This window comes from Macaca mulatta, chromosome 2 (genome assembly GCF_049350105.2).
Source record: "Macaca mulatta isolate MMU2019108-1 chromosome 2, T2T-MMU8v2.0, whole genome shotgun sequence".
NCBI lineage: Eukaryota > Metazoa > Chordata > Mammalia > Primates > Cercopithecidae > Macaca > Macaca mulatta.
In genome coordinates this window covers 33,989,249-34,014,554 of record NC_133407.1, presented here as the reverse complement: position 1 = coordinate 34,014,554, position 25,306 = coordinate 33,989,249, and the positions used below count along the sequence as shown (strand labels likewise).

Below are 25,306 nucleotides of genomic sequence, written 5' to 3'. Positions count from 1 at the left end.
ATAAATGGTGTTGGGAAAACTGGATATTCATATTAAAGAAAAATTAAATCAGACCCCTAATTCTCAGCATATATAAAAATGAACCCAATATGGATTAAATAATTAAATGTAAGACACAAAACCCTAAAACTACTTGAAGAAAACAGGGAAAATGCTTCTGGACATTGGTCTAGGAAAAAAATTTATGGATAAGACTTCAAGAGTACAGGGAACAAAAATAAAAAAAGTGGGACTATATCAAACAAAAAGCCTCTGCACAATAAAGGGTATCATCAACAAAGAGGCAACCTGTAGAATGGAAATAAATATTTGCAAACTATTTACCTGACAAAATATCCAGGATATACAAGGAACTCAAAAAAATCAGCAGCTCAAAAAATAACTCCAAAAAACCTCAAATATTTTGATTTAAAAATGGGCAAATGATCTAAAGACTTCTCAAAAGAAGACAAGCAAATGGCCAACAAGTACATGAAAAAAAAAAAACACTCGACATCACTAATCATCAGAGAAATACAAATCAAAACCATGATGAGATATCACCTCACACTTGTTAGAATGACTATTGTCAAAAAGACAAAAAATAACAAATGCCAGTGAGGATACATGAAAAAGGAAACTCATACAGTATTAGTGTGATTGTGAATTAGTACAGCCATTATGGAAAACAGTATGGAGGTTCCTCAAAAAACTAAAAATAGAACTACCATGTGATCCAGCACTACCGGGTACCTATCCAAAGACAAGTAAATCAGTATATTGAAGAGGTATCTGCACTCCCGTGTTTATTGCAGCATTATCCACAGTAGCCAAGGTAATGGAATCAAACTACAAGTCCATCAACAGATGAATGGATAGAGAAAATGTGGTATATATGCACAATAGAAAACGATTCAGTTATAAATAAGAATTAAGTCCTGTCATTCATGGCAACATGGATGAACCTGGAGGACATTATGTTAAGTGAAATAAATCAGGCACAGAAAGATAAATAACACATATTCACACCCATATATGAGCTTAAAAGTTGAAGTCATAGAAGTAAATAGTAGAATAGTGGTTACTAGAGGCTGGTAAAAGTAGTGGGGAGGAGGAATAGGGAAAGGTTGGTTAATGGATACAAAATTACAGCTAGATAGGAGAAATAAATTCCAGTGTTTTATAGCACTGTGGGATGAGTATACTTAACAACAATTTACTGTATATTTTCAAAAAACTAGAAGAGAGGATTTGGAATGTTCCCAACAAAAAGAAATGATAAATTTTTGAGGTGATGGATATGCTAATTGCCCTTACTTGATGATTACGCATAGTACAGATGTATGAAAATATCACTCTGTGTTGTATAAATATATACCACTATTATATGTGGACTAAAAAGAAAAGAAAAAATCCATTTGTTTCCAAGATTATTAGTCTAAGTTAATTATTTCCCAGTGTGGCTTTACTATGAACAGCATCAGCATCACCTAGGAATTTATTAGAAATGCAAATTCTCACACTCCAGTGGGTCCAACTGAATCAAATTCTGGGGATTAGATGCAGAAGTCTGATTTAGCAAGACTTTTCAATGATTCTGAATGCTTGGAAGTACAGCAGCCACCTTTTTATCCCTCCTTCCACCCTTCCCCTGAGAAAAGACAATACTAAGAATGGCAAAGTAGTGACTCTAAGAAGCCAAGTCCTGTATTATATAATTAAGCTAAGTCCTTTATTATATAATTAAGCTAACAAACCAACTCTGGGGCCTGCCCTACCACTAGACTTCCTCTAATGTGAGATAATAAATAAACTACATTTTCTGTTACATACAATTAGAAGCATCTTAATTGACAGATTAAATGAGGGGGGAAAAGTTTAGTTTAGATTAATAGGTTAAAATGTTCGTTGGTTGATGGTTTGGTTGTTCCTATAAAAGTGAAGAGTTTAAAACAATATGAATTATTCAAATGATAAAATGTTAAGTACTTAAAATGTTAAAGGCGATATTAATCAATAGGAAGTTACAGAATAAGATGTCCAAAAACTGAATGAGGAAATGTGTCTGTTTTTTAAGTTAAATAATTGCCATATTAGCAGATAAAGTTAAAAACTGGCTATTGACTTCAGAAAGTCCATTGACAAGTTTTCCTTATCACTCATTAGAAATGTTTTAAAATTACATAACTGACTGTGTTTTATTCTTAAACACTGATGATCTTTTAGAATTTTTTTTAATATAGTTGCATGCCCTGACACTAGATTCTTTTCTTTTCTTTTCTTTTCTTTTCTTTTTGAGACAGAGTCTCGTTCTGTCACCCAGGCAGGAGTACAGTGGTGCGGTCTCAGCTCACTGCAACCTCTGCCTCCTGGGTTCAAGCAATTCTCCTGCCTCAGCCTCCTGAGTAGCTGGGATTACAGGCACGCGCCACCACGCCAGGCCAATTTTTATATTTTTAGTAGAGATGGGGTTTCACCATGTTGGTCAGGCTGATCTAGAACTCCTGACCTTGTGATCTGCCCACCTTGGCCTTTCAAATGGCTGGGATTGCAGGGGTGAGCCACAGCACCTGACTAGAGTTTTTTTCTTTAACTAATGATTACTTAGTGACAGATTCGACTATGGAATTGCTAAAATGAAACTAAGTTTATATTTTCTTCAAGTATAATGTAGTCTTTTCTTTTTCCCAAAAGGTAGGCAAAAATATTTATTATTTTGTGGATTGCACATCAACTTGTTTCTATTAGCAGACACAATTAGAACAGTTAAAAAGCTATGACATTTGAGTTTTTAAAAAACTTATAGTTATTTTTCCTCATTTAAATGACCAAAATGTTATTTTAACCCTGGAAAAGTACAAAAGTACTTGGAAAGGTAAAGATGCCAACATTGCACATTTGATTAAAACATTTAAATTACTTTTAGGGAAATGAGAATCAATTCTCACTGAACAGACACCAAAACTACATATTTATATGTAATTAAATTTAATGCTCAAAACATTGCGAAGAAAGCAGACTAGATTTCATTAATTGCTTTTTAAAGGTGATGAAGATGAGACTCATACAAGGGAAGCTCCCTACTCAAGAATTTCTCAGTGTTTAATGTCAAAGTTAGGAGACTAATGTCCATCTTGGCTTGGGTATCCCTCCATCCCTCAATGTTTCCATAATGCCTTATTAGAGAATATATAAGAAGCTGCTCTGTTTATTTAGTTACCTTTTGTAGTTTATCATTTTGTTTGTTTAATTCTTGCCTGTTTCAATTCAGTGTGGCCCCCTGCAACTGTTATACTGTCTAATTCCTTAGTCTAGGATATTTGCCCCATAGCTAACTTGATGACTCTCAAGATTGTATTAATAAAGTAACTGTCTTTCTTAGTCACTCTTGGTCAATATCTACATCTATTCACTTGTCGTTATTCAACCTTCAGATACCATTACTGGAGAAATCATTCTCCAAGCAGATCCTCTTCTAGAATCCCTTGGGTTTATCTTCTTGGAGCTGAAAAGTACTGCTCAAATGGGAGTGTAGTCTCATGAATAATAATCACAGATAGGCATAGTACTGGTAAAAATGGGAGTATGGTCTCATGAATAATAATCATAGGCATTTTATAGACATTATTCAATAGGTAATTGAGACATGTTAATTAACATGCTCTATTGAAAAATCAACAGAATACATATTAAACATATGTCCTAGATCAAAAGCCACTAAGTAGTATTCAGAATATTGATTTCATCTTTTCAGTTAAATTTTTGTTATTCAGAGTCTTTATAATTATATTTAAATAATAAGCAGAGTAAGAGCTAGGGAAAAATTGAGGGTTTTATTTTTTGTTTCTTTTCATTAAGACCTCATAATGGCTTTAGAAAGCATGAAGGACATAACAAGGATTGTATCTTTTTGTATATTCCATGATTTAAATCAACAATCGAAATTCTCAGTTGCTGCATCACTTAATCAGCTATCAAAGAGGATATAAACAGATAAGGACATATTTTAGGTTATATTCTTAGGGCCAAGACATTGCTTAAAGGTTTTTTTTTTTTTTTTTTTTTTTGAGACAGAGTTTTGCTCCTGTTGCCCAGGCTGAAGTGCAGCGGCACGACCTCCACTCACTGCAACCTCTGCCTCCTGGGTTCAAGCGATTCTACTGCCTCAGCCTCCCGAGTAGCAGGGATTATAGGCACGCGCCACCACGCCCGGCTAATTTTTGTACTTTTTAGTAAAGACGGGGTTGGCCAGGCTGGTCTTGAACTCCTTACCTCAGCTGATCCAGCCACCTCTGCCTCCCAAAATGTTGGGATTATAGGCGTCAGCCACTGCCCCCGGCCTAAAGATTTCTTACTTTACTAAGCATTAAGTAACACTAGGCATCAGCCAAGGTGGATGAAAATGGTCAATTAAGAACCTGTGAAACTGTAAGTCATCATTAGTATCCCTCTGGCTTTGACAATGACTTACCATCTTCTAAGTGGCATACATACTATTCTTAAGTAGGTATGACAACCCCTGTCAGCTTTGATTTTGAAAATATACATCATCAAATGATCTGCAACAGTGGTTCTGAAAGTGTGGTCCCTCCCACCTAGAATTTTTTTAGAAATGCAAACTCTTGGGCCCCACCTCAGCCCTACTGTATTAGAAACTCTGGAGGTGGGGCCCAGCATTCTGTTTCAATTAGTCCTTTAGGTGATTCCAATGCATGCTAAAATTTCAGTGCTGTTTACAAGAAGCATTAATCTTTCATCTAAAAATATTTTGATCATGCCAATAGTATTCAATTCTAAAAATGTATGAGAATGTACAGGGATAATTCAGAGATATTGTGAGCTTGGTTTGAGACCACCACAATAAAGCAAATATCACAATACAGCAAGTCACACAAATTTTTTGGTTTCCCAGTGCATATAAAATTTATGTTTACACTATACTGTAGTCTATTAAGTGTTCAATAGCAAGTCTAAAAAATGTACATACCTTAGTTAAAAAATACTTTATTGCTAAAGAATGCTAATGATCATCTGAGCCATCAGTGAGTCATAATATTTTGGCTGGTAGGGGATCTTGCCTTGACGTTAATGGCTATTGACTGATCAGGGTGGTGGTTGCTGAAAGTTACAGTGGCTGTGGCAATTTCCTAAAATAAGACAGTAATAAAGTTTGTCGCATCAATTGACTGTTCCTTTCACAAATGCTTTCTCTGTAGTGTTTGATGCTGTTTAGTAACATAGTAGAACCTCTTTCAAAATTGGATTCAGTCCTCTCAAACCCTGCCACTGCTTTATCAACTCAGTTTATAAAATACTCTAAATCATTTGTTGTCATTTCAACAAGGTTCACAGCATATCTACCCAGCAGTAGGTTCTATCATAAGAAAACATTTTCTGTGTTTTCTTATGAGGAAGTAATTCCTCATCTGCTCAACTTTTTTTTTTTTTTTTTTTTTTTTGAGGCAGAGTTTCGCTCTGTCGCCCAGGCTGGAGTGCAGTGGCTCGATCTTGGCTCACTGCAAGCTCCGCCTCCTGGGTTCATGCCATTCTCCTGCCTCAGCCTCCTGAGTAGCTGGGACTACAGGTGCCTGCCACCACGCCTGGCTTTTTTTTTTTTTTTTTTTTTTTTTTTTGTATTTTTAGTAGAGACGGGGTTTCACCGTGTTAGCCAGTATGGTCTCGATCTCCTGACCTCGTGATCTGCCCGCCTCGGCCTCCCAAAGTGCTGGGATTACAGGCGTGAACCACCCCCGGCCCTGTTCAACTTTTATCATGAAATTGCAGGCCAGGCGCAATGGCTCATGCCTGTAATCCCAGCATTTTGGGAGGCCGAGACGGGAGGATCACAAGGTCAGGAGATCGAGACCATCCTGTCTAACACGGTAAAACCCGTCTCTACCAAAAATATAAAAAAATAGCTGGGCGTGGTAGCAGGCGCCTGTAGTCCCAGCTACTTGGGAGGGAGGCAGAGCTTGCAGTGAGCCGAGATAGTGCCACTGCACTCCAGCCTGGGTGACAGAGCAAGACTCTATCTCAAAAAACAAACAAAAAAAAGAAATTGCAGCAATTCAGTAACATCTTGCCATTTCTACCACATCTGTACTTACTTCCCCCACTGAAGTCTTGAATCCCTCAAAGTCATTCATGAGGGCTGGAATCAACTTCTTCTAAGCTCCTGCTAATGTTGCCATTTTGTCCTCCTTTCGTGAATCACAAATGTTTTTAATGACACCTAGAATGGTGAATCGTCTCCAGAAAGTTTTCAATTTACTTTACCCAGATCCATCAGAGGAATCACTATCTGTGGTAGCTATAGTCTTATGACATGTGTTTCTTAAATAATAAGACTTGAAAGTTAAAATCCTCCCTTGATCCATGGACTGCAGAATAGACAGCAGACATGAAAATGTTATTCTCCTTTTACTTCATATCAGAGCTCTTGGGTGACTAGCTGCACTGTGAAGAGCAGTAATATTTTGAAAGGAATCTTTTTTTTTTTTTTTGCGGTCTCAACAGTGGGCTTAAAATATTCAGTAAACCATGCTATAAATGGATCTGCTGTCCTACAGGCTCTGTTGTTCCGTTGATAGAGCACAAGCAAAGTAGATTTAGTATCATTCTTTAGGGACCTAGAATTTTCAGAATGATAAATCATCATTGGCTTCAACTTAAAGTCAACAGCTGTATTGGTTCCTAACAAGAAAGTCAGACTGTGGCTTTTTATCCACATTGAAAATCCGTTATTTAGTGCAGCCACCGTCATCAATGATCTTAGCTAGATCTTCTGGATTACTTGCCACTTCTCCATCACTCCTTGCTGCTTCACCTTGTACTTTTATGTTATGGAGATGGCTTCTTTCCTTAAATCTCAAGAACCAACTTCTGCTATCTTCAAACTTTTCTTCTGCAGCTAACTCACCTCTCTCAACCTTCACAGAATTCAAGAGAGTTAGGGACTTACTCTGAATTAGGCTTTGGCCTAAAGGAATGTTATGCCTGATTTGGTCTTGTATCCAGACCGCTCAAACCTCTGCACATCAGCAAAAGTACTGTTTAGCTTTCTTATCATTTGTGTGTTCACTGGAGTAGCACTTTTAATTTCTTTCAAGAACTTTTCCTTTGTATTCACAACTTGGCTAACTGATGCATGAGGCCTAGCTTTCAGCCTGCCTCAGCTTTCAACATGCTTTCCTCACTAAGCTTAATCATTTCTATCTTTTGATTTAAAGACAGGAACATATGACTCTTTCTTTAAGTGGATCATTTAGAGGCCATTGTAGGGTTATTATTGGACTAGTTTCAATATTATTGTGTCCCAAGAAATAGGGCCCAAGGAGGAGAGAGCTAGGGAAATCACTGGTCAGTGGAGAAGTCAGAACACACACATTTATCCATTAAGTTTTCTGTCTTATGCGGGCATGGTTCAGGGCACCCCACAACAATTACAATAGTAACATCAAAAGTTACCACAGGTCATCATAACAGGTATAATAATAATGGGAAAGTTTGAAACATTGCAAGAATTACTAAAATGTGACACAGAGACATGAAGTGAGTACATGCTTTTGGAAAAATAGTGCCAATCAAAATCCTCAATGCAAGGTTGCCAGAAACCTTCAATTTATAAAAAACACAATTACCCGTTGAGTGCTATGTATATATAAGTGAAGTGGAATAAAATGGAAGTATGACCGTATATGAATATTTAAACTTCCTCCAGCGTTCTTAAAATATATAAGGATTTGAACTTCTTCGAGTAGATACTCACTGGCCTAAAACCAGTTATTTTAAAATATGAGAGGAAAGAGTATTAAAATCATAAAGAAATCATACTTCTACTCTCTTAGGTAATTGAGTATCACATTGACAAAACCATGGTTTGAAAGAATAAGAACAAAAGTTAGCAATTCAGTGATAATGGAGCTACAGTTGTCATCCTAGCTATGAAGTCAGTTTTTGTTTTCTTATTCCAGGTCAGGACCTTTGGAAAAATGCTTCTTTGACTAGGTGTATCAAGTTTTAGCAGCACCAGTTAGATGAAAGAAGAGGGGTAGGGAAGCTTCACGAAGTAAGGATAAAATGCCATTTTCTTGAAACTGGGTTTCTCAAACAAATAATTTTATCCTTAAAGAAAATAAGTTGTATAACATCTCAGAGGCTCTAAAAATTTCAAGTATATTACATACAAATTTTATGTTGGGGAGAGAGCAAAAGTATAGTTTTTTGACTGGCTTTACACTATTCTCACTAATCACTTGAAACAAACTTATGTCTTCATTATCTGAGGCTAAAATACTTCTATAATTTGCTTTATTTATTTTGAGATGTACTTATAAGCCATGGTCTAGTTAAGTTGTAAATATGGGTAATATAGTAATGGTACAGAACAGAATTGTAAGCACTGCTTACATTTAAGGATAGTTATGCATAGATAATCAATAAAGGAGGATTCTAGAGTTTCAGCTAAGAAGAGGATATATATGAAAAAAGTAGATATTTAAATACATTATCAATGAGCAAAATTCAGCAAAAAAGTCAACATATGCTTGTTTATGGGGATTAAACAAGTTAAAAAATTTCTAAATCAAATCAACATAAAGATGATCTTTATCCAGAGTATAAGACAAGTTTCAGAAGCTATGTATATTAGTCTGTTTTTATGCTGCTGAAAGACATACCCAAGACTGGGACCAAAAAGAGGTTTAATTGGATGTACAGTTCCAAATGGCTGGGGAGGCCTCAGAAACATGGTGGGAGGCAAAAGGCACTTCTTACACGGTGGCAACAAGAGAAAATGAGGAAGAAGCAAAAGCAGAAACCCTGGATAAACCCATCAGACCTTGTGAGGCTTATTCACTATCATGAGAATAGCATGGGGAAGACTGGCCCCTATGATTCAATTACCTCCACCTGGGTCCCTCCCACAACACATGGGAATTCTGGGAGATACAAGTCAAATTGAAATTTAGGTGGGGACACAGCCAAACCATATTGTTCTGCTCCTGGGCCCTCCAAATATCATCTCCTCACATTTCAAAACCAATCATGCCCTCCCAACAGTCCCCCAAAGTCTTAAGCCATTTCAGCATTAACCCAAAAGTCCACAGTTCAAAGTCTCACCTGAGAGAAAGGTAAGTCCCTTCCACCTATGAGCCTGTAAAATCAAAAGCAAGCTAGGTACTTCCTAGGTACAATGGAGGTAAAGGTATTGGGTAAATGTAGCCATTCCAAATGGGAGAAATTGGTCAAAACAAAGGGGTTACAGGGCCCATGCAAGTCCAAAATTCAGTAAGGCAGTCAATTTTTAAAGCTCCAAAATGATCTCCTTTGACTCCAGGTCTCACATCCAGGTCATGCTGATGCAAGAGGTGGGTGCCCCTGATCTTAGGCAGCTCCACCCCTGTGGCTTTGCAGGGTACAGCCTCCCTCCCCGCTGCTTTCATGGGCTGACATTGAGGGCCTGTGGCTTTTCCAGGAGCACGATGCAAGCTGTCAGTGGATCTACCATTCTGGGGTCTGGAGGATGGTGGCCCTCTTCTCACAGCTGGACTAGGCAGCACCCCAGTAGGGACTTTGTATGGGGGCTCTGACTCCACATTTCCCTTCCACACTGCTCTAGCAGAGGTTCTCCATGAGGACCCCACCCCTGTAGCAAACATTTTGCTGGGAATCCAGGTGTTTCCATACATATTCTGAAATCTAGGTGGAGGTTCCCAAACCTCAATTCTTGACTTCAGTGCATCTGCAGGCTCAACAACACATGGAAGCTGCCAAGGCTTGGGGCTTCCACCCTCTGAAGCCATAACCTGAGCTGTACATTGGCCCCTTTCAGCCATGGCTGGAGTGGCTGGAACACAGGGCACCAAGTCCCAAGGCTGCACACAGCACAGGGATCCTGGGCCCAGCCCATGAAACCACTTTTTCCTCCTGGGCCTTCAGGCCTGTGATGGGGGGTTGCTGTGAAGGTCTTTGACATGGCCTGGAGATATTTTCCCCATGGTCTTAGGGATTATCATTAGGCTCCTTGCTACTTGTGAAAATTTCTGCAGCCAACTTGAATTTCTTCCCAGAAAATGGGTTTTCCTTTTCTATCACATAGTCAGGCTGCAAATTTTCCAAACTTTTATGCTCTGCTTCCCTTATAAAACTGAATGTCTTTAACAGTCACCTCTTGAATGTTTTGCTGCTTAGAAATTTCTTCCGTCAGGTATCCTAAATCATCTTTCTTAAGTTCAAAGTTCCACAAATCTCTAGAGCAGGGGCAAAATGCTGCCAATCTCTTTGCTAAAACATAACGAGTCACCTTTACTCCGTTTCTCAACAAGTTCTTCATCTTCTGAGACCACCTCAGCCTGGACCTTATTGTCCATATCACTATCAGCATTTTGGACAAAGCCATTCAACAAGTCTCTAGGAAGTTCCAAACTTTCCCAAATTTTCCTGTCTTCTTCTGAGCCCTCCAAACTGTTCCAACCACTGCTGTTACCCAGTTCCAAAGTCACTTCCACATTTTCGAGTATCTTTTCAGCAACATCCCACTCTACTGGTACCAATTTACTGTATTAGTCTGTTTTCACGCTGCTGATAAAGATATGCCAGAGACTGGTAAGAAAAAGAGATTTAATTGGTTCCACATGACAGTTCCACATGACTAGGGAGACCTCAGAATCGTGGTGGAAGGCAAAAGGCACTTCTTACATGGTGACAGCAAGAGAAAATGAGGAAGAAGCAAAAGCAGAAACCCCTGGTAAACCCATCAGATCTCGTGAGACTTATTCACTATAACGAGAATAGCATGGGAAAGACCAGCCCCCATGATTTAATTATTCAGTTACCTCCACCTGGGTCCCTCCCACAACACCTACGAATTCTAGGAGATGAAATTCAAGTTGAGATTTGGGTGGGAACACAGCTAAACCTTATCACTATGCTATAAATGCAAATAACACATGAGTTTGCAAAAGCTTGATTACATCTTAATGAATTCCTAAAGACTTTATCTTTCCTTAGTGATGTTTTAATTTTTCTACTATGTAATCTTAAACAGCAATAACATAGTCTTTCTCTATGTGTGTGTTAACTGGTCTGCTTGAAAGTATAGTAAATGGTGTGTTTAATATTAATTAGACTAATATAGGAGTATAAAGATCTATTTGCATTTGCAAAGAATCCCTTTGCAAATAATTCTTTTTTGAATATAAATGTGGCAGAGGAGTCTGAGACCAAGCTTTGAGTTTTAGCAGTACCAGAACATCTGTATCTTCAACATATTATTTATAAAATATACTGAAAGAACGTCCTCTACTTCATTCAACGAGTTTGGGAGCTGAAGCTGCTCAGAATAGGATCTCATACAACATCATCTTTTTGAAGTGCTATATGGCATGGACTCTTGTGTATTATAGTATAATACCATTTTTTTGGTTACACCTTTCTTCCAGAGCTGGGTTTTCTTGGAAGCCAACAAAGCTTAAGCTTCAAGGTCCCTCACTTGCAGAACCCTCTTTCAAGGCCCTGAGAAAGACTGTAGCAATGTTCTCATAATCTTATGTTTCAATAAAAATTTGCAAAATATATTTTAACTGCAATTGGCTGGAGGGCACTCTTTTTACTGACTTTCCCTCCTTTACAATTCTACTCCTATCAGGTAGCACTGAGGTGGCCATAGGTATATCTTGGATCTGGCTCAAAGAAAGTTGAGATGGGGAAACGCTGAGATTTCATTTGGATTTAGTGGATTATATAATTGTGGTTTGTAGTCATGCCTGTGCATGGTTAAAGTTATTGCTAAATGTTTTGGTGGAGAAATGACATACAGGAATATCCCTACTACCTATACTAAATCAGTGGGCTGAAATCTTAATATAAATATGTCCCATGGTGCTCAGCACCTGAAGTATGTGGGTAGTAAGGGAGAAACAGAGCAAAAAGCTAGGCGATGGAACTTTTCTAGACTCTCATGAAAAGTAATTAACTATGTCTGAATTATCTTTCCATTATCTCCTTATAGAATGTTAAAAAAATCAGCCAAGCACGACGGCTCACACCCATAACTTCAGCACTTTGGAAGGCAGAAGCAGGCAGATCACCTGAAGCCAGGAGTTCGGGACCACCCTGGCCAACATGTTGAAACACTGTCTCTTAAAATAAATAAACAAATAAATAAATAATAAAGACTGGGCACAGTGGCTCACATTTGTAATCCCAGCACTTTGGGAGGCTGAGGCGGGTAGATCACGAGGTCAGGAGATTGAGACCATCCTGACTAATATGATGAAACCCCATCTCTACCAAAAATACAGAAAAAATATTTGCCAGGCGTAGTGGCAGGTGCCTGTAGTCCCAGCTACTCGAGAGGCTGAGGCAGGAGAATGGCGTGAACCCGGGAGCCAGAGCTTGCAGTGAACCAAGATCGCGCCACTGCACTCCAGCCTGGGCGACAGAGTGAGACTCCATCTCAAAATAAAAAATTTTTAATAAAATAAAATAAAAATAAATCATCATTGTGTGAGGAGGTCATTAAAGATCCTGCGGCCCTCACATTGTAGGAACAAAACATTTTAGGGTGCATTCATTAACTTTTAATTGGTAAAAACACTTATTTCCTAGATTTTGTGATGCCTATGGATCTGTCACTTAGATTTGTAATTTATTTTGATTTCTTCTTCCATTCTAAATAAATATTCACTTCGTATCTAATTTAATATTGACAATTTGTGATGTTAATTTTATGTGTCAATTTTACTGGGCTAAGGGATGGTCAGATCGCTGGAAAAAAAAACATATTATTTCTGGGTGTGTCTGTGAGGTATTTGGGGAAGAGATTAGCATTTGCATCAGTGGACTGAGTAAAGAAGATTCACCCTCATCAGTGTGAATGTCCCTCATTCAATCCATTGAGGATCCAAGTAGGACAAAAAGGCAGAGGAAGGGTGAATTTGCTTTCTCTGAACTGGAACATCAATCTTCTCCTGCCTTCAGATATTAGTGCTCCCAGTTCTTACGCCTTCTGACTCTGAATAAATTACATTGCTGGCTTTCCTGGTTCTCAAGCTTACAGACAGCAGATTATGGGATTTCTCTGCCTCCATAATTGCATGAGTCAATTCCCATAATAAATACCTCACCCCCAGACGACCCTGACACAGACTTTTGAGACAAGGTCTCACTCTGTTACCCAGGCTGGAGTGCAGTGGCGCGATCTCGGCTCACTGCAACCTCTGCCTCCCAGGTTCAAGTGATTCTCCTGCTTCAGCCTCCCAAGTAGCTGGGACTACAGATGCATGCCACCAAGCCTGGCTAATTTTTGTATTTTTAGTAGAGACAGGGTTTCACCATGTTGTCAGGCTGGTTTTGAACTCCTGATCTCAAGTAATCCACCCACTTCAGCCTCACAAATACAGGTGTGAGCCACCACACCATGCCGATAAACCTGATACAGATTTTATATTCTTTTTCTTAAACAAAGTCTCCCAAATGGAATAAACTTTGAACTTTGCAAAAATCTGTATTTCCACCTGTATTTCTCATTCTAAAAGAGATTTAAGGTATCTTCCCAACACAATAGTTGTGATGGCTTTATTTTCAAATCCTTTATCCTCATTAATGAGAGAAAATCTGAGGTCAAAGAAAAAAGGAAGGAAAAAATAAAAAAGGAAGGAGTGAAGGGGAGAAGGAGAGAAAGGAATCCTATCTATGGGAGGTATCTGTGTATGAGGGAATGAATTGGGCTTTGGGGTCAGACAGACAAACCTGGAGCTAAAATCTCAAAGTCATCATTTATGAGCTATGTAGCAAGTTATTTTACCTCTTGAAACCTCAGTTCTCTCATCCATAAAATGGGGATAATACCACTGACTTAGCAAGGTTATTATGAGAAAGAAATTGCCACATATGTAAAGCACCTTGTCAAGTGCCTGACACATATAAGGCATTTAATACAAATTTAAAATGTTTTATTGTTGAATGCATAACCCAAGTTGTATCTCCTGAAATAGCCTTACTAATATGCCACCTTTAGGGTGAGTAGGAAAGAAATAATTCCAACATTTTTCTTGCTCTCTTCACAGCAAATCATGAACAGTACAACATATGTGGGTACTTCATTTCGTTTTCTGTCAAGACATGAGACTGTCTGTACAAGGTGCAAAAATATGTCATCTTTCATTCTGAACAAAAGTTAACAAATAAACCGTTGTAGATGAACTGTCTAAAACATGGAATGGGATAGCAAATTTAGGAATCTTTATAAGAAGCTACACTGCCACTCACAGAAAAAGGTTTTGCACTTTATGTTTGTTTTAATGAAAAATAATCATAAATTAACTGTATTAGGGCAGTATCCAAATTCTCTTTGTACTATCTCTTCACAGAATATTTAAAAACCATCACTGTATGAGGAGGTGGTTAAAGACCCCGTGGCCCCCACAATGTAAGAACAAAATATTTTAGGATGCATCTGTTAACTTTTAATTGGTAAAAACACTTATTTCCTAGATTTTTTGATGCTTGTGATATTTGTCATTCGGATTTGTAATTTGTTGTGATTTCTAATTCAATTTCTTATTCTAATAATGTGCTTATTTCAAAGACAAAGCAACAGTTTTGATATTCATCCATTTACTGACTCCCATGTTTCACAGGCACCTAAGCACAGTAGATTAGAAAAATTTTAAAGTAAATGAAAGGATTAGAACTAGCTCAGAAGTCAACCCAGGGTCCAGGGGTCTCTTAGGCTTATCTGACACTTCACAGCTGTGATGCTGTGGACAAGAAGGATGGAACACCTTCAGAAGGGACCATAAGAAACAGCAAGTTGTCAGCAATGACTGCATTAAAGAAAATCTGAAGGTACAAGAGGCTTAATTGAAGAAGAAGAAAAAACAGCAGTGGTTAAAGTGCCACAAAATAACCTGAAATTTCTTGGTGCCCCCACTCATCAATGACTGCTATGTATAGTTAGCAATTTATCGTTATACTGGAGGGGGTTAGATAACCTAAAAACTATGGATTAGAAGTAGTTAAGTGGTCAATTAGGCTTAGAAAAGCTGGTCACAGGTACATAGCTCTTCACTTGAGGTCTTTGCTAGATATAACTATATTTTTTTCCCTTGATGGAGAATTACATGCTACTGTAATCACCAAAGGCATTTGATTCTGTCTTCCTTGGTCTTAGACTCTAGAGCAACATGCTAAGACTATGGAGTATTCACCACTAACCAAATAAAACAGGAGAATTCTAACTGATACATCTATACCCTCTGCCCTCTCCTTATTTCTAAAATATCTGAATTGTTCATCTCTCTATTGCCTATTATACTAGAACATCAGAGCTGCAACCTAATAAGTCATTTTATCTTCTCTTTTATGATGCAGAAACCATTGCCACAACATCCCCTAAGGAGGGGCCACATACCCCTGCACTCTGCAGAAGATAGTTCATTCCTTTACCTTTCATTTTTAGAAAGTTCAGCTTTATTAGTATATCATAACGCCTCCCTGCAATTCTACCCATTGGTCATGGTTATTTCCTCTGGAACCTCCCAAATGCATACCTATCTTTCTTCATGAATTAGCCCTATGATTCTTAAGTCCAATACCTTAATCACTCAGCCATTCTGGTACTATAGCCCTATGATTCTTACAAAACACATACACAAACACATATACAAAAGCAGTCATATATCTTCCTCACAAAGTCTTGAAATAATCCAGAATTATTTCAAGTATTTCAGTCTCGAGAGAGAATTCATTGCACCCCTACTCCCCACATTCACTCATTCCACAAACTTGTATTCAGTGCCTTCCATCTGTCAGGCACTTTGCTGGTCACCTGGGATACACTGGGAATCAAATAGCCCCCACAGAAAGATGCGAAATTGCTACTAGGATAAATATAGCAAAGGAGAGTTACCAAGTGCCTTCAAAGGATGTAATGAAGCAAGGTGGAAAAGTCAGAAAAGGCTGCCCTAAAGGAGTTAATATTGAATTAAAATCTGAAGGAAGAGTAGATACTAACTGAGGGAGGATAGAAAGATGATTATTGGAACAAAGGCCCTAGCCAGGAAGTAGCAGGAAAACTTGCATACATAGAAGAAGGGTGCTATCGCTAGGGTTCAGAGAACAGGGGGTGTGATTCATATTGAGTGTCAACTTGATTGGATTGAAGGATGCAAAGTATTGTTCCTATGTGCCTATGAGGGTGTTGCCAAAGGGGATTAACATTTGCGTCAGTGGACAGGGACAGGCAGACCCACCCTCAATCTGGGTAGGCGCCATCTAATCAGCTGCCAGCACAGCAAGAATAAAGCAGGCAGAAGAAAGTGACATGAGGAAACTGGCTGAGTCTTCCGGCCTTCATCTTTCTCCCATGCTGGATGATTCTTGCCCTGGAACATCAGACTCCAAGTTCTTCAGGTTTTGGACTCCTGGACTTAACCCAGTGATTTACCAGGGCCTCTCAGGCCTTTGGCTACAGACTGAAGGCTGCACAGTCAGCTTCCCTACTTCTGAGGTTTTGGGACTCAGACTGACTTCCTTGCTCCTCAGCTTGCAGATGGCCTATTGTGAGACTTCCCCTTGTGATCGTGTGACTCATGTGAGTCAGTTCTCCTAACAAACTCCCTGTCATATGTTCAAATATCCTCTAGTTCTGTCCCTTTAGAGAATGCTGACTAATACAGGGGGCAAGGTCAACATGCAGCAGGGAGAGAATCAGAGCTGGACCACACAAACCCCTCCATGTTAGGGAGCTTTGTCTGTATCCAAAAAGCAAATGGAAGCCAGTGAAAGATCATAAGCATGGGGCTAAGGGGTAGTGTTCAGAAGACCTCTCTGACTGTAGGGTGGATTATTGGGAGACCAATGAGGAAGGTATTACAGTATTTCGGGCAAGAAGTAATGATGGTCTTTGGGCTAGGGTGGTGAAAGAGGGAAGTAGACCAACTGGTTTGGGAGTTATTTAGGGGTAGAATTGAAGGGAGTTAGTGATAGATTAAGTATTGACTAAGGGAGCAGAAAGCACCAAAGATAAACTTAGGCCTCTACCTAAATATCAGGATGGTGATATCTTCTTAGATAGTGAAGACAGGTTTGGGAGAGAGAAAGACCATGAGGGTGGTTGCTGGCAACTAGAAAGCCATTTATCTTTTTTTTTTTTTTCTTGAGACGGAGTCTCGCTCTGTCGCCCAGGCTGGAGCGCAGTGGCCGGATCTCAGCTCACTGCAAGCTCCACCTCCCGGGTTTACGCCATTCTCCTGCCTCAGCCTCCCGAGTAGCTGGGACTACAGGCGCCCGCCACCACGCCCGGCTAATTTTTTTTTTTTTTTTTTGTATTTTTAGTAGAGACGGGGTTTCATCGTGTTAGCGAGGATGGTCTCGATCTCTTGACCTCGTGATCCTCCCGTCTCGGCCTCCCAAAGTGCTGGGATTACAGGCTTGAGCCACCGCACCCAGCCAAAGCCATTTATCTTTATGCAAGCTATCGATGATAACTCTCAGGCGTCTTGCAGATAATGTGAAAAACCGTTGGTAGCTTTTTAATTTTTGGTAGATACATAGCTCTTTTAAAAATTCTCTCCCTTCAGATAGAGGAAAAGTTTGTCATTACCATAATAAAATAGTTCCACTTTTAATGTCACATTTAATAATCAGAAATATTAAAGTTCAACTTCATGTTGTCACAATTTAAGTGTCAATGTTACCTGTATATAATTATACAAATTCCTCCACAGTAGTGGCATAGACTCTCTGTCCTCTATCTTAACCCATTTATGCCCAAGGTTGCAATTTTCTGAATTTTTACAATCAGACCTTGGCGATGGCCTTGAGCAGTAGGATGTAAATAACTCCCACATGCTTAGCGTTCCAATAATGGAACACTAGGCATAAATAACATTTATTAAGTTCTACAAGGAAAATGTTTTCCTCCTGTTTGTGAAGGACTGAAACTTTTTTTCTACTCAAGCACAAGGACATGGGATAAGCACTTTCAGTTTCCCCTCATATATCACTTGAACTGACAATGGATAGCATTTCATGACTTTTTAAAAAGACTTTTTACAATGAATAGCTTTGGTATACACTCAAGATATAACCAACTTACTGACTTTATGGAGCTAAAAACATTTCTTAAATCAAGTTGTAGTGAAATGTCTATCATTTTACCTAAAGAATCAGAGCCTACATCAACAACCTCAAATCCTTATTTATCCTTGGAAATCTCAATATAGTTTTCTTTGGAGTGGGGAGTTCTTAATTTTATAGTATAATTCAGAGCAAGTATGAGAGTCAAAATGCAGAAATAAGTTTCTAAAATTCAAATTAAATTCAAATATTTATTTAACAATGCAACTTTGAGGTTAGCATTCATTAAGAAACAAAGCAGCAAAGGAAAAAAAAGAAATCCAGTGATCCTGTTCCAACTAGAAACATTTTCTTAAGCCACTGAAAGGAAACTTTAGAACAGCCTCCAAAACAAAATTTGATTCTACTCTGTAATTAAAATGTAGCTATAGTACATGCCCCCTGGGCCCAAAGACCACTGTCCTCATTTTAAGCAGATTCACTGTTAAACAGGCAAGACGTGTCAGGTCAGCGCTTAAATGGTATTTCTCAATCCAAAAAAAAAAAGTCTCTATTCAAGAGAGTGAGGCATTGGTACAGGTCATCCCAAATTCTTGTAGATTAAATTAGCTGGCCTGTGTTTTCTGACTCCTAGTCTGCTTTCCTCCTGCAGGGACACATAGAAGGGGGGATTCAGACTGGCAAGGCTGTTGAAGGGCAGGTAAGCTGAGGGACAAGGCACAAAAGAGCAGGCTCCGCTCTGCCTCAGTCTCTCATCAAAAGGTCTCATTTGTTATTGATAAGTTGACGCTCAGGCATCACCTATTCTCTGGACCCAGTCTGTAGAGTTTTTTTTCTCATAGGGTCTTTTTGTACATCTCTGCTTAGGGGCTCACTATACATAACAGAAAGGTCACCGAAATGAGAGTCAAGCGAACCAAATTCTAATCCCAGCAGTGACACAGGTGAACCATGCGAGCTTGGGCAAATCTCTTAGTTTGTGACACTAGTTTCATGTCTGTAAAATAAATTCCTCTATGTGATTTCCCCTAGATCTCAACAGCCTCTGCTTACTAAGGGTAATAACCCTATTTTCACCATCTCTTACCCTCACCTGCATAACAACATCTCAGCCCCATGAACCCTCCAGCCCCACGGCTTCTCTAATACTTACAAAGTCCCCTTCTTAGATTAAATTACATTAACTTACCATCTATATGCCAGATTTATGCTTAGCACTGGGACTAAACTAGCAAACAAAATAATATCATATTCCCAGCATTGAGCTAAAATAAGATTTTCATTTAAAGCAGAACATTCTGACTGCTACAGGGAACACAGATTGTAGGATAACCAGAGTGAACGTGGAGACACGAATTGGAAAACTATTGCAATAGTTCGAGTAAGAGAGGATGGTTGGCAGGATTGGAAGGGTGAAGATGGAGAATTCAGTAACTATTTTAGAAGTCTTACTGAAGGATTAGGAAGGGGACGTAAGGGAGAGAAAGGGAAAAAGAGAGGTGCCAAGGTGACTCCTAGCTTTCTGGTTTGAGCTTTTGTGTTGATCAATGGAAAAATCTGGGGAGGAATATGTTTGGAGCTTGTGGAGTTCTCCTTGGACACATTCAGTCTGCAACATTCACAAGACATTCAGATGGAGATATCAAGTAGATGATTGGATGCAAGGCGGAAGTGCTCTGGATATAAACATTTGGGAGTTTTCAGCAAATAGGTGTTTCAAACCATGGGAATAGAGGAACTCACCCAGGGAGAGAGAACAGGCTGTCCCACATGAGCTCACAAACTGTCTTCTCTCATTGTTTGGTGCTAGCAGTCATATGTAGACCAATGGTGCTGGCCCCTAAGAGCAGTACTCCTCAGGGGTTCATGGCGTACTTGGTTCTTGGCAGGCATCCCTGGGCTAAAGCTAGACTTCAGTAAGCCCAGAAGTGGAGCAAATTCTCCCTTCCACACTCAGTGTCCCGCTTGGTCACCTGAGCCACAGGTCAGGCTGCTGAGTCTCTAGTACTTAGGAGAACATTACCTCCAAGTCTCGCTCATTCCTTATAAACTAGACACCAACATCTGAGCCAGGCACTGGATGTTGCCCTCAGACCAAAATCACATAACTGAAACCAAACACCCTTATGCATGCATTCAGCACACCTACTCAAACTCATCTGAGACTCCATTTAGGCTCAGGTTGCCCACCATGTTCACCACTACCACCGTTACTACCACACCATTTGAATAATTTTGAGAGAAAGGTTAACAAATTTTCCCAACCTTCAGCATCTTCATCTAATTAATACTCTTAATCTTCTACCTATGTGGGGATTTGGCTTTGTGAAACACTTGCTACAAGAGAATCTAGGGAAGCAAAGGATGAAATATTTGTTCTCAATTTGATAAATAACCTACCAACCTATTGATTGCTGTATCACAGGAATAACACTACCACCATCAGAAAAAGCTGCCGAACAAATCAACCCTCGTGTCAAATCTTCTTGTCTGTATGACACCAAGTGCAAGGAGAAGAGCACTAGGGGAAGCTTTAAACAAGAAAGCATACATGAACAAGGTGAATATAACAATGATCATAATTTGGACCACAGAAAAGGGGTATGGGGACCTTATAGGTCTAGTAAAGGCACCTGTGTCACAGGCAATCCAGTGTGTACCCTCTGCCTGTTGTGTGGGTCACCTTTACACCAGTATCTGCCAGGCTCCAGTGTGCCTGAGGGAACAAAAAACAAGATAACATCCTGTGTCATGTGTGTGTGGTGCACAAATGTTGACATGAAATCACATTATTTACTACATAGGATGTAGTAAGGGCCTTATCTGAAGCAAACAAAATATCTTGGAAAAGGAAGACTTCACTCTTCCCAGCAGCACTGGAGAAAGCTTTTCACTCAACCCATTTAATCTGAGTCTTGAAGGATGTACAGGAGACCTCCAGGTGGGCAAGTTGTAAGTAAAGGAGAGAATTCTAGGCTAGAGGGGAAGTTCATTTAAATGTGCAAAAGTAAAGAAGCAGATGGTGTTCTGGGATAATATTCCCCAAGTATGTGGACCTCAACATGGTTGGCATCTAGCAGTGCCAAGTGAGGTGGGAGAAGATTTTGAGTGGCATGCAGACACTACATTCAATAACACTGAATCATTTGGGATTAAAAAAATTATCTACCTTTTAATTCCTTTCCTTCCTCACCCAGGAAACTTTCTCAGTTGGCTCCTAGGATGCTCTAACCTTTCTCTTAAAAGCTAATCTTCCTTATTAACAAATGAGCAGGTTTCAGGTTTGGAGGTTTTACAGGCAATAGTATCTACCTAGAATTTAATATTATTTTGCTTTTATTAATTATTTTTACTTATGGCTAATTACAATGGTTTTCCATTTACAGTTATGATATGAAAATTTTTTTCTAAATAAACTCTAATAATGTGATTTAAGTACAGAAAAATATTGAGGAGTTAATCATACAGACATGGTAAACACAGTAAAAATTATGACCATGGTATGTGAATATAGGAAATTTTAGAAATACTCTCAAGGAGAAAAGTTAGCAGGGTGATATTTTGGTATTACTAGATTGTTCAGGGATCAAGCATGGTAAAATGGATAAAATTCAAAACCATGAGATAGAAATTCACATCTTCCTCTGCTACTTTCTAGCTGCATGGACAAGGGCTCTTAAGGGCTCAAAGTCTCAATCCCTTCACCTTTATATCAAGGATTAGTTATACAAGAATGTAAGGATTAGAGGCAACAAATATGCAGGTCATAAGATTGTAGACATTATTAATCTCCTTTATAACTTCCCAACAAGCTTTCAAGTTTAGTTATTATGGACTCTGACCTAATGTCTCTAATTATGTGAGACATTAGGTCTTCACAGCTGTATTTGGCTTTAAAAAGAAATCAAATGTATTATTTCTCTTAAGTATTCAATTAACTTATACAAGAATTTAAGAACTCAGCACAATGCTCACTCCCAGCTGCTCCTAGATTGTCCCAAATGGTTGTAAACTGGGGAGGGGACTGCCCACCCTGTCCAAGTCAGAAGTTTTAGGTTAAATTCTAATGGTCTTCTGAACGCATTTTGTAATACTTCTTCAATAAACTAAAAACAACAAACCGTAGAACTATGCAAACAATATGGCCACATCTCTGAAAATTTACAATACTGAAAAAAAGAAAAAAAAATCACTCAATTCATATTCCACAGTTTCGATCTCATCCTTTCAGCCACCTCTCTTCCTCCCATAATGAATGAGGCCTGAAGAAGCCTCTGAACATTAAAAGATTGGCAAACAAAAACTTAGTGCCCTACCACTTGGTTCTCTAGTTTTCTACTTCAAAAACAAGTGCAGGCTGAAACCTGGAAACCAAGAGGTTTGTCTTTTCATGGTGACACCTTGCCTAAGTAAGAGATAAACTGGACCAGCCTACCTCCCTTAGTGAACAGAGTCTGTTTGAATTTCTGGCCCATGTAAAATTATTAAAGCAGGGCACACAAGCAGTTTCCTCTCAAACAGTAGCAATGATTTTTATTTTCCAAATTATGCACTGCCTTTTTGGGAAACCTGTCATGAGAGGATTTTCTGCCTCCTAAACCTATCTTGCATTTCCTGGAAGTGTTTTACTAAGTGGGTCATCTCATATCACAAAGGAGAAAAAATCCAGGACACTGGTGATATCTCCTGCACAGTTTTGCAGTTCTCATTACAAGCACAATGCACAAGCAATTTATGACTGCTGGGTCTTTGGTATGGCTATACATTTGTCCTTCACATTTGTATACCACCACCACACTTCTTCCTAAATGAATCACTAGATTTAAATGGATCAGATATTAGTATTTCTTCTAACAAGTTGGTAAAATTCATAAAAATCATTTTTAGAAATGTCTTTTTTGAAGACCAAAGGAATGGAATGATATAAATCTCACGCCATAAAAATGAGTGCATTATTTTAAATGAGACATGATCAGACATTTTAACAGTTTTTAAAATGCTTATGTTCCCAAGTGATAGTATCTCCTACTAGAAATCATAGCTTTTGATTGGCTAAAAAGACTGAAAACGGCAGTGCTCTACCTCCTACCTTTTACACACACAAAAATGACCAACTGCTTCTGAATGATCTTTACATCTTGTTAATGATCTGTTTAAGGTTATTATAGTTTATAAAATGTTTTTTGTTTTGCAAATTCTGGCTATATAAACATAACCATAAATACAAGAAGACAAGTGTACCTAGGGTCTGATACTTTCTTTGTTGATATATTAATAGTGTCAAATTTTGTATCTGAGGCATAGGAAAATGATCAAAGAATTCAAAATTTAACTTTGATAGAGTAGCTCTTTAGAAGAAAGAAAGCATGTGGCTTCATTACAGAACTCCGCTTAATCTCAGGATCTAAATGTTCCAAGTTTAAATAAATTCTCACAAGCCTGCTTGCTTTCTGATTGCCAAGTCTGAACAGCCACAAGCAGGATCTGACCTGTACCTATAAACACGTAAACCAGCACAAATGAAATCACTAAGCGACGTAAAAGCAACAAGGAACAAGCACCCGTTAATTTTAAAGATAATATAAACAAAATGATACCTGTTCTTCGGCTCTTTGGTGTCTCAGCGTCGATAAATATCTCCTGATTGCATGGAGAGGATATTTTTTGAAATAAGAGAATCTAGATGGAGGTAACAGACTATCCATGGTGAGGAAAGCAAGAGGGTCTTTGTCTGCACCTCCTTGTCAGCAACCATATGAAATTAGAAACTTAGCAATTCCTCAGATGCCTAAAGATTTGTTTGTAGCTCGACCACTTCCCTCCTACAAACAAAGCAAATGTTCTCCTTGCTGTTTCCTCTTTTGGGTAGAGTTCCTGGTGAAACCAGACAGCCAAGTATGAACACTGTCTAGAAGCGTCCAGAAATGCAATGCCCAAAGGGCAATAGGAATTCAGGGGCTGGTCCAGAGAATGCAAATTACTTAGTGGTAGTGATGCGACTGTCCTATTTCTAGCAACAGTGTTCTGTTGCAAGCTATGTTAATATTAGCTAGCTGGTGACTTTCCATACCCACAGACTCTCGTGAGGCTTAATTTTAATTCTTCTGACACTTTTTCTACTTCTTAAACAGGGCATGAGATGTGGTTTTTCCCAGTTTCCTTCTAGATTTCTTATCATCATGCGCACACACAGACACACAGCTCAGTTGCGGTCTGAGCTCGAAAGTGTTGATTCATTCAGTCTTGAGAAGACTGTTTTAGGGGACTTCTAAAAAAAATTAACAAATTACCTCACTCTTCATTGTTATCAAGGAGCTCATTGTCAGCACTGAAAACGTTCGACTTGCACTGTGATACATTATGCAACATGCCCAGTAACCAGATACTTTACATTAATTGAACAATAGCTGCAAACAGATTCTGTTCTGAGTTAAAAGCCTTCTCTCCCTGAATCCTTATCTCCAATCCACAGGCTGAATTCAGAAACATTAACTTTCCCTAGGCTTTTAAAAATTATGATTGTAAGTGAGAGAAAATGTTATATGTTTACTTTCTAACTTCTATAAAAAAAAATTCATGCTTAAAAAAAAAAAAGAAAAAGAAAAAAGAAAAATAATGCCAAGAGGTCTGTGGTCTTAGAGGACATGAAATCATAAAATTTGAAAGTTCAATATTTTCTTAATACTTTATAGAGATCACAGCGTTTTTCTAAACTAGGGCCCCAAATAGACTTTACTATTTTATTATCCTTTTAAACTTTGCAGTAGCTGGTTCCTTTGATGGAAATATTTGGTCACTTCTGTGAGGGGCTGTCATGTAGAGAATAGACTGGACATCAACAAAAATTATGTGACCCAGAGTTTTCTTTAAGGGTGAAAGAAAGACCTGGTTTTTCCCTCTTCACAGAGAGCACTGCAAGTTAGAGGGGAAGAGGAGGTAGGCAGCGCTGGGGAAATTACATTGCAGCCTGAGTTGTCCCCCTGGACAGCCTCCCTGACACTCCTGGATGGGTCACCTGCCTTCAGGGAACACACTTGATGGCCTAAAGCTGGTTGCGCTGCAAGCAGCCCAGGCCATCTGTCAGGCTGGCATTGGGCCCATTGGCAAGGTGATCTTCCAGACTCACCAGGGCCAGTCTGGCAATTCCAAGAAGTCATTTACATATTGCTGCTGGAGCTGGCTCCTAGGAGGAGGCCCTGCCCTTCTGTCACCTCTCCAGGTGCACCATGCTACATGCATACAG

The 25,306-nt window shown here is 39.0% G+C and overlaps 1 protein-coding gene across 2 annotated transcripts in view; it reads right to left on the bottom strand.

The window, feature by feature from the left end:
- The window catches only part of ATP2C1 (ATPase secretory pathway Ca2+ transporting 1), a 157,968-nt gene extending 133,977 nt beyond the window's left edge, over positions 1 to 23,991 (bottom strand). For both annotated transcript variants that reach the window (XM_077991005.1, XM_077991009.1), the window contains exon 1: positions 23,661 to 23,991. In XM_077991005.1, coding sequence (XP_077847131.1) covers positions 23,661 to 23,768 — 108 coding nt within the window. In that variant the 5' untranslated portion in view covers positions 23,769 to 23,991. The remainder of the gene's footprint in view (positions 1 to 23,660) is intronic.
- Positions 23,992 to 25,306: the final 1,315 nt, after the last annotated feature.